The sequence below is a fragment of the Drosophila navojoa genome, chromosome X, assembly GCF_054131105.1.
Source record: "Drosophila navojoa isolate 15081-1374.11 chromosome X, UAZ_NAV_1.0, whole genome shotgun sequence".
NCBI classification, from domain to species: domain Eukaryota; kingdom Metazoa; phylum Arthropoda; class Insecta; order Diptera; family Drosophilidae; genus Drosophila; species Drosophila navojoa.
The window spans coordinates 10,428,530-10,447,183 of record NC_142895.1 but is presented as its reverse complement, the minus strand read 5'-3'; the positions used below and the strand labels follow the sequence as shown (position 1 = coordinate 10,447,183).

The following is an 18,654-nucleotide window of genomic DNA, read 5'->3' as shown; positions in this document are numbered from 1 at the left end:
AACAGCTTCAGCTTCTGTGCGGACTTTCTCTGTCTGTTTAGCGTAAGTTGTTTACATACATATACAAATACATATTTATAACATAATTTTTTTTTAACATAGTTTCTAACAGAAGTTGGCAGTTTCTCATTGAAATAGCTCTGTGTGTGTTTGTTTGTGTATGTGTATACATTCGCATTGATTGATAGTCGTGCTTCGGCCCAACGTGACACGAGCATGCCATAACTCCTCTCTCCAGCTCAGCTTGCCGTCTCGCTTGCTCACCCCCTCGTACGCTAGCCTATGCAGCAGCGATCTCAGCACACGCATTTCGCAACCAGGTGGCAAGGCCAAAACAAATGGCAAATCATAAGAAAATAACGGTACCACTCGGCGCATTTGCTTTTAAGTACAAAATGAGAAGTAAATAATAAGTTTAAGGGTAAATTGAAATAAAACAAAATGTTTTTTTGTGTCTTGTGGTTTTTGTTTTTGTTTTTGTTTTTTTTTTTTTAGTTGCGTTTTGAAATAAATCCAAAAAACCATATTTATTCAAAACTGCATTTTTGTTTAGTTTTTTGTATGTTTATAAAAAAATTTGTTTCTTTTGTTTTTGTTTTTTTTTTTTCTTCTTTTTTTTGTGTTTTTGTTTCTTTTGCAAGAAGTTGGATTATAAGTTAAAAGAATCAATAGCAATTAAGATAAAAATGAATTATGTTTAAGATAAAGCATAACTAAATAAAACTCAATCAAAAACAAACAATTGCTAATTATTTTTGCATTTTTTCGTACTCTGTTCACTTTACAAAACTAAACTGCATGTAAATAGACTGCAAATGTGTATATATATATATATATAAATATATGTATACATATTTATATATTTTTTTTTTTGTTTAATAAAAATTGTATTTCTCTCTCACTTGCGTTGTTGCATGTGTGTGTGTGTGTTTAATTAAAATTAATTACAAAGTAATATTTTTAAAACTATGTATTTTATATTGTTTTATATTCTGTTCCATCTCGTTCTGTTCGTTTTGCATGTTGAGAGAAATGTCGTTTTTACTTCTTTCTTTTTTTATAATATACATACATACATATATATATTTAGATATATATATTTCTCTAACTGCTAAATATTTGTGGTAAAACAAATTCAATTGATGTACGTCAAATGTCAGTTACATTTCAAATACAATTAGCTCAAAAGAGTTGAAGCCTGAACAATTGCTTCTAAAAGATTTGCCTACAAATATATAGCTTGAAAAAAAAAATTGCTAAAATTATATAATAAAAATATATATATGTATATATGGAGATATATGTATATACATATAAATATATATATATAATATAACAATATTTTGTTTAAATAAATTTAATAAGTTGATCGGTGAGTGGTCTGGCTTAATAAATAAAAAATAATTTGAAAAGCCCTCAAAATTGCTTAGCTACACTTGTTTTTCTACATATACACACACATATACATACATATATATATACAGACATTTCTCTACGCACATATATATATTTATATATATATATATATATATATGTACAATGTATATGATTTATGAAAATATGTAAATATATTTGCCTTAAATTATATAAAATATATAAATGTAAAATGTTACGTCTAGTGTGAAAAAAAAACATATATATATATATATAGATCATAAGCAGAAATAAAAAAAAAATTACATATACATATAAATATATATATATGTATATGTAGTAACTAATTATTGTTAAGTAGTTGTCTAAAATAACGTTAGTTTAACTGAACACATTTTGAAGTGAGTTTTTACTGTTGTTGTCTGTCTGTGTGTCTGTCCCTGTGTGTGTGAGTGTGTGTGTGTGTGTGAATGCTTGCTTGTGTGTTGGCAGAAATCTCAGTCTAAATATGCACACACATCGTGTAATTTGTTGTTTTCTATTCTGTGTTGTACAACTAAAAAATGAATTAATGAAAAGCAAAAAAAAAAAAAAAATTATATATATAAATTTTTAGAGATATATATGTTATATATAGAGCAATAGATAACCTATAACATGAACTAAGTGCGGTGGTGTGTGGTTGTGGTTGTGTGTGTGTGTGTGTGGGTTGTAAAAACGTGGCGCAGCGCTGAGATCACACTGCATTAGCCTAGTCGAATGGCTGCTAGCGCAGCAGCAGCAGCAGGAGCAGCGGCAGGCCAATGGCCAGGAGTGCTGCCAACAGCAGCAGCACCACCAGCAGCGTGGTGCGCCGCCGCTCAGGGCAGCGTTGCAGACGACCCGGCCGATGCAGCTGCAGAGCCAATGTGGCACCTGTGGCATCTGATGTTGGCAGCTGTTGGGGCGTCTGGTGCTCCATGGGCTTGATGCGCGGATGCAGCTGCAGCATGAGACGCGCCACCTGTAAAGCAGCCGCGGGCAGCGCCTGCGATACGTTGTTAAAGATGCTGATGGAATGGGCTCGCCGACTGCACATGATGGTAGCCCACATGCGGATGCACGTGGGGATGTGTCGTTGGATGCGCATGGGCATGTGGATGCGCGTGCGGCGGGTGCGCATGATGCGGATGTGGATGCGGATGCGGGTGCGGATGCAACAGCGAACGCCCTGTGCCCTGCGTCTGATAATAACCGGCGGGCATTGTCGGATAGCCGTGCGCAGGCAATGGCAACGCTCCCGCCGCAGCTGGCAACGGTGGCACCTGTCCCGGCACCACTGAACGTTGCTGCCCCACTGGCGGCAGTTGGGCAACGCGTTGTTGTTGCTGTTGCTGCTGCTGCTGTTGTTGTTGTTGCTGCTGTTGCTGCTTTTGGTGTTGTTGTTGATGTTGTTGTTGTTGTTGCTGCTGTTGCTGCTGCTGTTGTTCCATTACCACGTGACTGGGACGGCATAGACGCTCGTACACTTGAGCCGTTGTTGAGGCGGATGTTGTTGCTGCCGCGGCTGCTGCTGCCGCCGCCACTGCTGCAGCAGCAACGGCTGTATTGCTTGTCGGCGTCTCCAGCAAATGATGATGTCGATGATGATGATGGTGATGATGATGATGCGCCTGCGCTGTAGTCTGATCGTTGTTGCTGCCGCCATTGCCACTGCCGTTGCCATTGCCATTGCCATTGCCATTGCTGTTGCTGTTGTTGCTGCTGCTGCTGCTGCTGCTACTGCTGTTGTTGCTGTGACTGTGGTTATGGTTGTGGTTATGGTTGTGGTTGTGGTTGTGGCTATGGCTGTGGCTATGACTGTGGCTATGGCTGTGGCTGTGGCCGTGCCCATGGCTGCTGATGCTGCCAGCACTGCCGACGCTGCTGTTGATGATATTGTTGCTGCCGGCGCTGCCAGCGGCTGTTGCCTTCACCAGCGACATTGGCGGCGACGATGCCAGCACTGTGTCGCTGCTGCTGCTGCCGCTGCTGGCAATTGTTGTTGCTGTTGTCGCAACAGCGGCAGCAGCAGCAGCCGCTGCAGCCGCAACCGTTGCCGTCATCAGATTGCAGGAGTCAAGTCTTTGTCATTTGGAATTGCTTTGTAGCGCCGCATTGATCTGTGTCCACAGCTCCTTCTTGCACGACTTCGATCTGCAACGGAACAGGGAAATAATTTCATTTCAATTGTGAATGCTGCAAATTCAATGACAATTATTAATCGATTCTACATAGTTGTAAAGGAATGTTATCGATTTATATAGCATTCATCCTGAATGCCTAATTGACTTCAGCACATTGTGAACTATCCCGAGTCTCAATAGATCGTCTCTTACTATGTCGGTGTGAATATTTCTTAGTTTGCTTAAAGCATTCTGGAATATTTGACATTTCGTCCTCTTAAATCAACGATATTCAATTGCGAATGTTATCGGTTTACAGTTAATTTAAAATTTTTTTTCAAAAATATCGATAATTTAAAGGAGGCAATCAGAAAATCCTCTTAATGTTATCGATTTTTTTTACTCATCTCAATTTAACAATTTCTTCAAATCTAAAACTTTCTCTTGCTCAAAGTTCTTAGTGAACTATGCTTATGCACGTTCGTATGTTAGCTCTATTATCGTATAGCATTCCATATCGTATATTAATCATTAAGATTAGTTAAACATAAGCTACAACTGGAAAGTCTCGACTGGAATACCATCTTCGCATCGAGACAGCAGCCAGACTTGAGCATATCCATATTATATCAAGTTAATACAAATGTTTATACTGTATGTGAACTATATATATAAATGTAGATAACTATAAAACAATGAAGCCTTCAATTATTTCAGCCAGATGTTAGGGCAGATGAATTTTAATTTCAAATAGAATACGCAAAATGACCAGGAATTATTAAAGAACCAGAATTGGCTTTACAATATACAAAGTTATAAGAAACATGCGCACATATAAATCATGATAATAAAAAAAAAAAAAAAAAAAAAAAAAAAAAAAAAAAACGAAAAACGAAAAAAAAGCACAAAGGCAAAAAAACGTGATGACAAATTTTCTAGTTAGTTTCTTCGTTCTTGATATCTCAGTCTGCTGCATCTTCAGCATCGTTTTCATTTTTCAATATTCTCTTTGGTCTGGGGAGCCCGGCGGAGCATACGACGGAACGCCATGCTCAAGTTTCTCTTCCAGCTCTTGTGACTGTTGGTGACGGTGTTGGGGCTCGTGTACAAATTCTCGCATATAAAAAGCACCCCGTCCGGATCGTCGTATTGCCAGGGCTTTAGGCCCTGCGGCCGATAGCCATTCGCGACAAATACTTTGTCCATGACGCTGGGATAGTTAGGTTACTTTTTAGAATTGAGATATATACATGTGGATAGCAAAGCTATAATATTTAATCTAAGTTTGCCCTCAACTGACCGCTTGATCGACTGCAGCCAATCCTTGAACTGGGCATTGCCCTCGGGAGTGATCTGGAAGGCCGCGCGGGCGGCAACCACAATGCTGGCAAACTCCTCGTAGTCGCCTTGGGTTAGATGGTACAGCTTCTGGTGGATGCACTGGATATACCTGAATGCCAAAGAAATGAAGAAGACAAAGGGTCAATCAATCAATCAATCAATCAATATGAATATGGACGAGTCCTGCTGGCTGCCACTCCATACGCTACTCACATTTGCTGGCATTTCTGCACCAGGGGCGTCAGGGCCGAGCGCAGATGCTGCATGACCAACTGATGATTGTTCCGGCCCAGATAGTGGGCCGACTCGATGGCCACGTCGTGCAGCACAAAGGGACTCACGATCGAGTTCACTGCACAGACGCAGAACTGATGCAGATACTGTGTGCCCAGCTTCTTGCTGATGCGCAGCAGCCACTTGACGTCCTCGCCGTACGGAGGATTCCTGGCGTACTTTGCCTGCGGCCGATCGTCGTGGACGCGTCGCGCCAGTGTCTCCATGGCCAGCATGCCCACATTGTAGGCGGCCAGCAGATAGCGCAGCTGCGTGGATCTATGGGAAGCAAAGGGAGATATATATATCCGTCTCTCTCTCTCTCTCTCACACACTCTTTCTACTTACGTGAACTGATGCTGTTGACGCTGACGCACTGGCGGCTGTGTTGGCGGCGGCGGCTGCTGCTGGTGCTGCGGTGGCGGTGGTGGCGGCTGTTGCTGCATGAACGGATAGACGGGATGCTGCGATGGATGCTGTGCTGGATGCTGTGCCGGATGCTGTGCTGGATGCTGGGCAGGATGCTGGCGCAATGGTACGCCAACACCGCCGCCGGGCGGTCCGTTTGGTGGCGGCGGCGGCGGTGGCCCGTAATAGGTGGGCGCCATTGGACCCATGGGCGGCCCGGGCGGACCTCCCTGCAGTGCCTGGTATGCCTGTGGCGGCAGTGGCTGAAAGGCGCCCGGTGGTGGCGCCTGGAACGCTGGCGGTGGCTGATGACCGGGCGGTGCTGCATGCACCACACCTGATGCCGCCACCAACGACTGTTGCTGCTGCTGCTGTTGTTGCTGCTGCTGTTGCTGCTGCACATGCTGTTGCTGCTGTGCGCCCTGCGGCGGTGGCGGCGGCTGTTGCTGCTGCTGCGAGTAGCTCGTATAGAGCGGCTGTGGCGGCGGTGGCGGACCAGCCGAAATGTACATCTGCATCTGGCCGGGCGGATAGCTGAGATTGTGATGATGCGCATAGATGCTCTGGCAGAACGTGTACGGCCCGTACGGCGCCAGGTTGATGGGCGTCAAGGCGGCCACGTTTGGCTGGAATTGTTGCGGCGCCGCATTGACCACAGGTGGACCCGCCAATGGGCCACCAGCTCCACCAGCAGCGGCGCTCATTAGCTGCTGTTGTTGTTGCTGCTGCTGTTGCTGTTGTTGTTGCTGCTGTTGTTGTTGCTGCTGTTGCTGTTGCTGCTGCTGCAACTGTTGCTGTTGCTGCAGCTCGTGCTGCTGCTGCGACTCGATGAGCGCACTCAGATTGACAGCCGAATGCTCCAGCTGATCCTCGTGCTGTTCGTGATCCCCGCCCGAGTTGTTGGGCGAGTTGCGGGTGTAGAGCTCGTACCAGTAGCGCGCCACCTGGAATAGTACCTCTGGATAGACGCCGCCGCCCTTGGCGGCCGTCTCGACGGTGAGGCAGGCACGCTCCAGCATCAGATCGCTCTGCTCCTTGCACTGCAGTATCGCGCGCTGTATCTCATTGGGATTGAGGGCGGCCGCATGGGGCAGCACAGAGAGCGCCAGCTCGGCGGCCGGATAGACCATGTTGTTGTCCCAGCCGCGCGACGCACGATCCGCCATGCCGGCTGCCTCTGGCGGCGTCAGATGCGCCTCCCACGTGTCAATCAGAAAACTAATCGCCGGCGCACCAATCTCCATGGCCTGGCCCAGTATCCAGGACACGTGCGACGAGTACGTGCGCGACAGCCAATTCGGACTGACGCAGTTGTGCAGGCCGAGCGCATAGAGGCCCAGCTGGAAGGCGCACATCTGCAGCGCCCGGTGCGGTCCATGGTGATTCTGTGTGGTGCTGGCTTGGGTGAACAGCGACGTGGAGCTGTTGCCGCCGGCCTTGGTCAGCACATTCTTGGCCAGCTCGAACATGAAGTGGGCGCTCGCCTCCGACGGCTGATTGGGTATCGAGGGATAGGCGCGCTTGCCCTTGTAGCGGCTCTCCTTGCTCCGGCTGCTGCTGCTCGCATTGTTCGGATTGCTGTTGCTGCCGCTGGCCGAGTTGCCATTGCCGCCGGCCGAATTGCCATTGCCATTGCCATTGTTCTGACCAACTGCGGCTGCTCCGCCAGCTGCACCTGCTCCGCCAGCCGGATTGCTGGCACTGCCACCGCCATTGCCTCCATTCGGCTGCCCGCCGCTCTGGCAGGCCACCAGACCCTGACCCTGGCCCTGTCCCTGTCCCTGGCCGTTGTTGTTGCTGCTGCACGACTGATTGCTGCTGCTGGCCATGCTCAGGGCGCACATGCTCAGCTCCAGCTCGGCGCTGGTCGAGCTGTGGGGTCGACTGTTGCCGCCCACACTGCCGTAGTCGTTGGGCAGCAGCTCGCACAGATTGAAGGCAGCAGCAGCGGCCGCACCACCGCCACCACCACCACCGCCATTGCCACCACCGCTGCCGCCACTTCCTCCGCCGCCACCACCACTGTTGCCAGCACCCATTGCCGCGCTGGCACCATATTCGTGATCGTGATCCCGCCGCAAGGGCTGCTGGCTGGGCGTGCGCACCGGCGGATGGTTGGAGTAGTAGGAGGGCAGCAGCGGCGTCTTCAGCAGCGTGTGTATGTCCCGGTCCAGTAGCTTCTCCATAATCTTGGCTATCTTGCGCGGCTCGTCCTTGTAGTGGTAGAGCAGCGTCAGTGCCAAATCGCCGCGCTGCCGTCGCGTGCCCTCGCAGAGCAGCGGATGCTCCGCCTCCGAGACGTTGGCCTTCAGGCCCAATGCCGCCACGGCGGCCTCGAAGCCCATGTTCTCCTCGCTCAGCTTGTACAGCGTCGTCGATGTGCTGGGGCGGCGCGTCGGATCGCTGGAGACGCCGTAACCGATTGGCAGTTTGGGCACGCCGGGCGTGACCAGTGCATCAAAGATGAATGTGGCCAGGTTGATGGGCAGCAGGGCCTCGCCGCGCGACTTGAAGGTGCCGCTGCGCAGCTGCTCGGCCCGTTCGCGGATCACCTGCAGCTCGGCCGCGCCCAGGGGCAGGCGCTTCAGCAGCGCCAATATGTCCGCCTCCTGGTTGGCCAGCTTCACCTCGAGCGGCTTGGTGCTGGCCGGCGGTCGGGGCATCTCCAGGGCAAACAAACAGATGCGAAAGCCGATGTGATAGTGCTCCGAGTTCTCGGAGAGCACGGTGCACAGGAAGGCGCACTTGGAGAGCGTCGACGAGGCCACCACTGTCAACTGATGCGATATGGGATTCACGTTCTGTTTCTTGCCCTTGCGCTTGGGCGCCGGAGGCAGCTCCATCAGCAGGTTGGGCGGATTGGCCAGCATCTGTTCGGCCAGGCGCACGGCCAAGATGCACGCCTCACGACCATGCCCATGGGCGTGCAAGCCCTCCGCCCGTGCCAACAATATGTCCCACGCGTCCTCCGAGGGGCGTACATTCGAGAAGATGTGCGGCTGCTTGTTATCGCCAGCCATGGCGCCGCGTGTCCCACTGCTGCTGCTGGCGCCGGCGCCGGCGATGCTGCTGCTGCAGCAAGGCTGTTCCATGGCTGCCGTGCCTCCAGCAGCAGGAGCAGCACTAGAACCAGCAGCAGCTGCAGTTGGTGTTGCTGTTGCTGCCGCTGGCACAGGTGCTGCTGCTCCTGCTCCAGCTCCGGCTCCTGCTCCAGCTGCTGCTGCTGCTGCTCCTGCTGCGGCCGTTGTTTCTTCACATTGCTGTGCAATTGTTGCTGCTGCCAATGCGGCGCGTGCTGCTGCTGAAGTGCTGGGCACTGGCGTCGAATCACCGCCAGTTGCAGCTGCCGATGCTGCTCCTGCCGCTGCAATGGGCGCACCCACAACTGGAATGAACTCATCGCTGCTGCTGCTAAATGATTCGTCCTTGGACAGGCGACGTGACACCTGCTGCTGCTGCTGTTGCTGTTGCTGCTGCTGAGCCGTTGCAGCTGTTTTCAGCATGGATGAGCTGGAGCTGTTGCTGCTGCCCGATCCCGTTGATGCCGATGACGAGGCCGACGATGCCGACGAGGTATCCGACGTGGAGCCGCCCGCCTGTTGTCTATAGTCGGGTGTGCCCGGTCCGACAACAACAACATTACCGGCGCCTGCCACGCCCGCAGCAACAGACATGGGCAGATCCTTGCTCTGCTGCGAGACGGCATCGAAGCTGCTTTGCGAATCGGACTCGGTTAGCGATTTCTGCCCTGACACGCCAGCCGTCGCACGTTCCGTGCAATAGTTCAGGCTGCTGCTGTTGTCGCCGCCGAAATCTTCGTTCTCACAGAATCCCTCGCTGCTGGCACTCGAACGATTGCCATCGCCTCCGCCAACGCCGACGCCAACGCCGCCTGCCACAGAGCCTGAAGCATTCGACTTGGATGTCCCAACAGCGCCTGCGAGCTGATGTTGCTGTTGCTGTTGTTGCTGCTGTTGCTGTTGCTGCTGTTGTTGCTGCTGTTGTTGCTGCTGTTGTTGCTGCTGTGAGCTGGCGCCCAGTCCAATGGCATCACGATCGACGCCCATGCCGCAGGCGGCATTCACTTGGGCCAGCATCATGACAGCGTTTATGGACGGCGGCTCATTGGGCGAGCCGAACAGCTCAGCACCGCTGGCATCGAAGCGTTCACGATAGGCGCTACGCTCCGCACGCTGCTTGAAGGCGCCCGCATGCATGCCATGATCGTTGGAGGTGCTGAAGTAATTATAGTGCTTGTTGTTGCTCATCAGCGCCTGGGTGGCGTTCAGCTGGCTGGTGGTGCTGGTGCCGCAGGCATCGCCCTTGGCATCCGTGTGCTTGAAGCATGTGAACGGTGAATAGTAAATGGGATTGGTGTCGTGGGTGTGCGTGACGCCCGCTATCGGATAGTCCTCCCAGTCCAAATAGCATGCCTCAATGGCCGGCTTGAAGCCAATGAACAGCTCCGTTTCGGATCGGGAGTTCTGCTGGTGCTTGTTCGTGTACGACGACGGCATCATGCGACTCTTCACCACACGATCGAGTATCTTCAGATGCCAGGCCGTGAACTGGGCGTGCAGCATGTCGCGCTCGTCGGGCGCCAGTCCCGGATTCAGTGCAGCCAGACGCCACAGGGCGACAATTTCATCGCAGAGCGAGCTGCACGCGTGCTGCAGCGCTGTGGAGTTCGAGTGCGTATTGGAGTGCTTGCCACCGCTGTGGCCATGGGAGCCCATCATGAGCGCCAGCTTGGTCTGGAACCACCATATCAGCATCTGATCGCAGGCCATGCACTCCTCCGTTATGATCTCCAGCAGACGCACGGCATTCCGATCGCAGCGTCTGTACATCTCGCGCACTATGGACAAGAGATTCCACATGCCCTCCGGCTCGCGTCCACGCAACGGACGCAGCAGCGAGCTCCATTCAGCGGCCGCCGGTGGTGCCGAATTGGTCAAGTAGTTGACATCGCTGCAAGGACGAAAATGATGAGCATGCGGATGAAGATGAGGATGAGCATGAGCTGGAGCTGGAGCTCAAAAGACGGTAGAGGCTTACCTGAAAACGATTGGCGCCGGCATTATGAATTTGATGAGTATTCGATTGATGTTGTTGTGGAGCGTCTTCTCGTCTAGATACCAGCTGGTCTGATCATTTATGGAGGCACCCGCCGTGGGATCTGGTGCGCCGCAAACTGTATTGATTGCCGTCGGCTGGGCGCTGAGCAGCTCGTCGAGCAGCCGCTGCGCTGTGGGCAATATCTGCTGCGGCAACTCACTGATCAGATACTGGGCGAACTTTTGCAATTGGTCGCGCTGCAGGCGAGTCAGCGACTCGGAGACAGGTGCACGCAAGCACACCTCCAGGGGCTGCACGGCATGAAATGGAAAGAGACAGGGTTAGAGTGTGAAACGGTGGCATATGCGAAATCTTGGCATGGGACACATACACAATGGATGCGGTGCAGGCAGACGGCCACCACATGGGAGCACCAGTACGCCGAGGAGGTGCAGGTGCAGTTGCACGAGGAGATCCGCCGGCGATCGAATGTGACGGCCACATTGAAGAAGGTGCGCGGCGTTTGGCTCACAACGCTGGCAGACAGATGAAAGCCTGCAAGATGAAATTCGACCAATGATTACCAGATCTTGATATACAACATACATACATACATACATACATACATACATATGTACATATACAGATCTCTCGAGACTCACCTATCTGTAGCGGATCCTTGACGGCGCGCATGCGAAACAGCTGATCGCCACGATGAAACTCATCGGCCGAACTGTTGGCCAGACACGAGTACAATCGTATGTCCTCCTCGTTGTCCGGAAAGCTCCAGAATGCAATACGCAGCTGCAGCTGCTCTGGCACGGGCGGATAGACATGCTCGACCAGCTCGAATGGTATGTACGAGGCAACACAGCGTGCCGCAAGCTCGGTCAGCGACGAGACATCTGTAAATAACAATAAAAATGGGTTAATAATATTATAAAGTTTCGATTTCAATAAAATCAATTGCCAGTAGCTCTTCAACTAGTCTCCAATAACAAGAAATGTGGAGGGGAAGGCCTTAGAGGGAGCCGATTCGATTTTTATTCGTAATACCAGGAATGCTTAACACACACACACATACAGACACGCACGTACGCACGCACACAACTAAAGCATAAATCAAACGCTATCCGAGACGATTCGAGCAATGACCAAGTAAGCAGAAGAAGAAGAAGAAGAGGCAAGTCAGTCGCTGCAGAGGTCAATGGCGTTTTAGATGATGAAAAAGCCGAGTTAAATTTTCGTTGCATGCTACACACACACACACACACACACACACACATTATATAGATGTCTGTATGTATGTTTTGTCTGTGCGTGCAGCGCAATTGACTTGTAGATAAACAAAATTCTACAAATTGTCATGCAAATAAACAAATGAACAAACAGCCAACACATTAACAATAACAACATGCATACATAAGCACACACACACATACACATACATACATATATAAAGGTCGTGTCCATCCGCTGTAGAGCGCAAAACAAAGAAGCAGAGAAACAATAAAAGAGTTGAGTTTATATTTTTGTGTCGTTTTGCTGCTTTTAACACGAGCACTGACGCAGCAATAACAACAGCAACAAAGCATTGGTCGCGCGCACCCGACAAGAAAATAAGGTTCAAGTTCGCCCACACACACACACACAGTCATGTGTTCATCTTCTAAGAGCTGCATACGTACATATATGAATATATTTATATATATACATACATCTACATATAAACAGCTGTCTTCGACATTTTAATGTAAACCTGTTTCGCTTTCACTATCGTGAAGGGTCTTGGCTAATGTGTTACGTTTTCAAGCTTTACTTCTCGTTTCCCATTATCGATATCGATTTTGTACGTTTTTGTCGGTTGGCATTCATTACACACGCACGCACACAAACTTATACACTTACTCAGTCACCCGCTCACACACTCACACACATGCATACGCAAGCATCGGCCAGCGCATCGTTTGTTTGTTTTCATTCTTTCGCTCGTTCGCTCGCTGTCGCTTAATTTCAGACACTCTGGCACCATTTTATTCAAAGTCATTTTCCGCAAGCGTCAAGAGTTATTATTCATGCCTCCTCCTATTCCTTCTTTATTCGCATTCCATTTGCTGACATCTGGTGTGTGTGTGTGTGTGTGTGCGTGTAAGCGCAAGCAGGCAAGGGTAAGGAGCACCAGTAACAACAGCAACAACAAATCGAGTTCAGATATGTGTTATTGTCGTCAGTGTTGTCCCCACCAAAAAAGAGGTCAAAATTGTGCATAATACATGTGCACTTACATGCATACTCACATACGCGCGTACGCATGTGTGTCGCTCGTTCGCGGTCCCGGAAGTGCATGAAAACTGATATTCCAACAAATAGCACAAATACAAATAAAACTCTTCTCGTATGTCTTTTGCTGCCTTTACTCTGTCAGCAAATTTTTAGCAAAATCGAAACAAACAAAAAGTTAAAAAAACACCACGAGACTAATTAGATGACATGTGGCAACATACTCCACGTAGCACATACAAATACATATGCATATACACAGGGTTGTAATGTCATCGATAGTTTTTTACAAATTGATTGACATCGATCCTTGTTACAAGTTTTGTCAAAGCTGGTGGATATATGGATATATGTATGTACATACTGAACTATACATACATAAGTATCCTATATACAAATATATATGCATATAGGGAAATCATACACACTTATTTGGACATTATCCTTGAAAAGGTTCCTTGACACAAACGAAGAGCTAAAGTAAATTACCGACGCAACGCAGCGCAGAAAGAAGGCAGAACGTCACTTTTTTTGCGGTTATTATTCATTTTTTATACCTATTTCAAAGCCAGACAGACAAAGATACACAGGTACACAAAACACACGCACATTCATACCAATTTTTACATTCATTTAACGTAAAAATGCAGCTGCCCGGTGCTCGCTCACCTACATAGTAAGATGGCCTGGCCCCCAATAACAAAACAAAAAAAAAACTAGCATACACAGGCACCAGCAACAACAGCTAAACAAAGAGCAATGAAAAGTAACGGCAGCGCAGTCGCAGCGCTGCTGAGATTATATGTTGATAATGGTGCGGCGGCGCACAGGACACGAAACGGACCAAAGCCAATGAGCAATGCATACATACAGACACACACATACATAAAAAAAACGTTGTGATGTGCAGATGAGAGGAACAGACAGAAGAAGAAGAGGAAGGTAATACAAGGTAAACGGACAATGGCAACAAAATGTAAGCAGCAAAGTCGTGATTTTGACTTTAGCGATAAGCAGGAGACGCAGGCAGAAATAGTTGTTGTTGCTGCAACTTATAGCCAATTTTTACATATGCTTACATACATACAAACATACATACAGATATGCTTGTAGGTACATTTACATACATACATACATACAGACTTAACGTCGAATTCGGTGAATGCATCGAAAATGTAATGCGTGTAATTTGAGCGTATGTAATTGGCAGTGCTGCCAGATCGTTACAATCGCCAGCGTTGAATGATCTGATAAGATGTAAATTGAATTTGTTTTTGTTTCTTAAAATTATAGAAAGGTTGAGCTATTGGTACTGTTGAAGTCCTCAATAAAAAGAAAAGATCTTGGCAATGGTTCAACAAGTACTCATTAGACAGCTGCCTACGTTCCCAGATTAACCGATTTGCGGGTATGCGAGACACACATACATACATAGAAATGCATTCAGGGTTATGTTGGTATATTATGGGGTTAAGCATTGATCAAGTGGTAGTCTCAGAGATATTTTAAGGATATTCACTTACCAAACTGGCGTCCACACTGAACACCAAACGCCATGGAGGCTGAGCTGGACATGCCACCGTTGCTGCCTGTGCCAGGTGCACTGCATCCCGCCACACCGAATGCGCCACCAGAATTGCTATTGCTGTTGGCCGCAAGTGGACCTAAGCCATTGCCATTACCATTGCCCAGACCAGGGCCGGTGGTGCCATTGGTTGGCTTCTTCCAGCCACGCCAATTGTTGCACAACGATTCAGCCTCCGAACTCCAGCTGCAGAGAGAATCCTCTTCGAAGCGTATGGAGTCGTCAAAGCTGAAACGATCCATTTCCTCGGGATTCCACTCGTTGCCGCCGCCACCGCCGTTGGCCGCATTTGCATCGGCGCCAGCGCCTCCAGCAGCAGCTCCACCAGCGGCAGCTGCATTATTGTTATTGTTGCGGCCAGCGGCGGCTACAGCGGCAGCGCCACCAGCGGCGGCATCGGCTCTGTTGTTGTTATTGTTGCCGTTGCGATTCGCCAGGTTGAAGCTGAGCTTTACGCGTTCTGCGAGCTTATGATTTATTTATTCAGCTGCTGCTGATGCTGCTGCCGGGGCTTTCGCTGTCTCTCCCTCTGTGTGTTTGTTTGTTATTTTTGGATGGATATTTGCTTTCTTCCGGTGCTACTCTTTGCTCAATCCTCTAACTCTTTCCTTCTCTCTTATTTGCAAGTTCTTTGTAAAGTGCAATTTGGATAATTACGCTCAATTTTATTCGTGTAAATGGCGAAATGTTGAGCGGATTACGTTTATTTAAAGTTCTTTTCTTTGTTATAATTATTTAGTTATTTTTTAATATATTTATTTTTTTGGAAATTTTCCTGTTGTCAACTGCTGCTTAATGCTTTCAAAATTATTTCAAAACTATTTATTTACAGATACATACTTATGTATGTATGCGCGCGCGTGTGTGTGTACGCATGGATTTGTGCAGCGTCGCCTGCTACGTTTGCTCTGATTCTTTTTCTCTTGCTGGTGTTGGTGAATTGTGTTTTGTTTTCATAGGGATGGTTGCGTGATTTCAAAACAGCGAGATATATGAACTGCAGGTTAAAGGTATGTTCACTAATTTCACTAGACTCCTTAATTATATGTATGTGTACTCATATATATTTTCTTATATTTATACGCGTGTCTGTACTAAATATTTTATTCTTTCAACTGTTTCAATTAACAATTTTTAATAAATTACACTTTTAATAATATTAAAAACACTAAAATTCTATGATTTGTTTGGGTTTTTTGTTCTTCTTTTTACTTTTCTTTTTTTTCTTGTTTTTGTGTGTTGCAAGCGCGGGCACTTCGTGTCACGACAAACATTTATCGTTAACTGCGTCAACTTGCATACGCATAAGCTTTTAACTGACCGACCGAGCGACCGATTGCTACAGGACCGAAGGGTGGGAGCTGCCCAAAAGTAACAAACAATAAAAATAATTTAAAAATCAAAAGTTTAATAGAAGTCTCCGAGACGACGCGTTAGATGGAACATACGCAACCAAACGAACTTAACGCGCTGCGCTGTTGCGACTGCGACGGCTGCCTATTGTTTATTGTCGTTGTTGTGTTTCATGCTATTTTTCACGGCTATGTGAATTTGTACCCCCCACAGCAGCAGCAGCAAGAAGCATAAGCAGCAGCAGCAGAGAGTGAGAGAGTCACTGGGGGAGCAGTGACTGCGATTGTGTATTGGTGTATTTCGTGTATCTGTGAGTGTGTGTGTGTGTGTGACTGCCAAAATAGAGAACGCCAAAATGGCCAATTGTGTTGGTCACACAGTTTTATGCATAAACGTACGTACATATGAAATACACACAAATATACATATGTATGCATGTATGTATGTATTTGGTAGTTGTTGTTGTTGTTTTAGCTGCAGCAGGACCAGCTGCTCTGTAGTTGCTGTTGCTGCCCCCGTTGCCATTGCTGTTGTACCGTGTCTTGTACGTCCCTTTAGCAACCTTTAATTATTTTCTACATTTATTCTTTCTGCTCATCTTTGCTCGCTCCTTTTATCCTGCTTTATGCCTTGTCGCGAAACCTGCGCGCGAGCTCGCACTCTTTCTCTCTTTATCACACACAAACACAAACGTACTCGCGCTGGCCTGTTCAGGCAGACAGAAACACACTGAACAAACGCACGCACACATACACATAGACACATATATAGACTAATGCACCGCTCCCGCACACACACACACACTTTCATAAACAACAACAGCACAACATCAATATATTGATATACATATATCAATGCCTGTATGTGTGCTCAAATATATGTGTATATGTTGTGTTTGTGTGTATATGTGTGTGCATGAAATGCGTAAAGAAAACGTTGAAAAAACCTTTTTGTTTGCCCGTTTCGAAATAATTTTGCTTTGTTACACTAATTATGCACTCCAAATTGTTAGTTCTCAATCAATGCAGAATTTAGTAATAATTTTCTGATTCATTTGCTGCATTTTTACACAGTTTTCATAAATTTATACGGGACTTTGTTTTTATCCATCACAAAAATCGCGTTCGCGTTCGTACTAGTGATGTAAAAAAACATCGAAAAACATCGGCAGCTCTTCCCAAACAATTCGATACCAATATATATCGGGCATAAGTCAACTCACTAACCAGAGAACACATAGACCGGACACGTAGTGTAAAGTGTTTTGCACACTTTTTTTTTGACATTACGACCCACACCACTTCGTATTTGCTCGGCTCCTCACTTTTAGGTTCAGGCTACTAAAATATTCGAGAGCACAATCATTTTGCTTCTGGCGCTCGACCGAGATGGTCGATGGTTGAACAAAAGATCCCTCTGTGCTCAATGTTTCCTTTGCTCTCTCTCTCTCTCTCGGTGCTCTTTGCTCTCTCAAATGTGTATATGTGTGTATGCATGTGAGCACAAGCAGCAGCTCTGAGCTGCCAGCTCACGAAAATTGAAATTTCTTCGCAGCAAGAACCCATGCCTTCCCTTCTGTGTGAAGAGTATACCGAACTTATCAAACCGTTTGCCAAGCTCGTACAAAATATGTATATGTGTTTTCGATTTTAATTGTGGAAAGGGTATGAAAGCGTTGGTGCTCATGATGAAAATGCTTTCGCGGCGAGCGTGCACACACACAGTCTTTGTTGCTACATATATTATGAGCGTTTGTGTGCCTGTGTGCGTAGCACTTGCTGCCTGTAGCAATTTTAGGTCCCAGCATTTGCATTTGGTTGATCTTGAGAAGTGCGCACACTTATATATGTACATACATATGTATGTATGATTGTATGTACGCACGGGGCGCGATGCCCACAATTGTGGAATATCACTTGTAGAAGCATTTGTATGCCTATGTGCCCTTACATGTGCGTTTGTGTGTGTGCATGTGTGTAAGCATGGGACGAGAACATTGGCTGCCTACCTCAACTAAGAATTGTCTGAATGATTTTGGGCTCGAATTGAAGAGGCGCGCTTATAACTAAAGTGACAAGTGCATATGCCAATTCTTTTTAGAAGTTTATTTTTTATTGGCATGCACCTGTATATGTATGTAACTATATGAACAGGTACAAAGGATCGAAAATCGCATCCCATTTGTATAGTAAGCTAAATAAGATACTAAACTTTTGTTTTAATTCCTTCCGATAGCCAACCCACGATCATTAAAATTAAATCCAGGTGCTTAAATATAAGCGCGAGAGTAACTATACTACACACATACACATACAGTATGAGTTATTCGACGGTCACAGTGCCACAAAGAATTGGCATATGCACTTGTCACTTTAGTTAATCAGCTACTTACATAAATACATACATATGTATGTATGTATAAGCGCGCCTCTTCAATTCGAGCCCAAAATCATTCAGACAATTCTTAGTTGAGGTAGGCAGCCAATGTTCTCGTCCCATGCATACACACATGCACGTCAATGTTCTCGTCCCATGCATACACACATGCACACCAATGTTGACGTCCCATGCTTACACACATGCACACACACAAACGCACATGTAAGGGCACATAGGCATACAAATGCTTCTACAAGTGATATTCCACAATTGTGGGCATCGCGCCCCGTGCGTACATACAATCATACATACATATGTATGTACATATATAAGTGTGCGCACTTCTCAAGATCAACCAAATGCAAATGCTGGGACCTAAAATTGCTACAGGCAGCAAGTGCTACGCACACAGGCACACAAACGCTCATAATATATGTAGCAACAAAGACTGTGTGTGTG

General features: G+C 47.3%; 1 protein-coding gene across 2 annotated transcripts; it reads right to left on the bottom strand.

Moving 5' to 3' along the window:
- Positions 1 to 3,266: 3,266 nt before the first annotated feature.
- Positions 3,267 to 15,590, bottom strand: Dora (zinc finger SWIM domain-containing dorado). 2 transcript variants are annotated; one of them, XM_089264374.1, is made up of 8 exons: positions 14,402 to 15,587; positions 11,261 to 11,503; positions 10,990 to 11,153; positions 10,599 to 10,909; positions 5,481 to 10,511; positions 5,073 to 5,411; positions 4,819 to 4,968; positions 3,267 to 3,549 (listed from the first exon to the last, which is right to left on the bottom strand). In XM_089264374.1, exons 1-8 carry the CDS (start codon positions 14,703 to 14,705, stop codon positions 3,483 to 3,485), a joined length of 6,609 nt encoding a protein of 2,202 aa, XP_089120500.1. In that variant the 5' UTR covers positions 14,706 to 15,587; the 3' UTR covers positions 3,267 to 3,482. The 2 variants fall into 2 exon arrangements, with proteins under 2 accessions (XP_089120500.1, XP_089120499.1); XM_089264373.1 differs by lacking the exon at positions 3,267 to 3,549 and adding an exon at positions 4,363 to 4,728 and having other exon boundaries at positions 14,402 to 15,590.
- Positions 15,591 to 18,654: the final 3,064 nt, after the last annotated feature.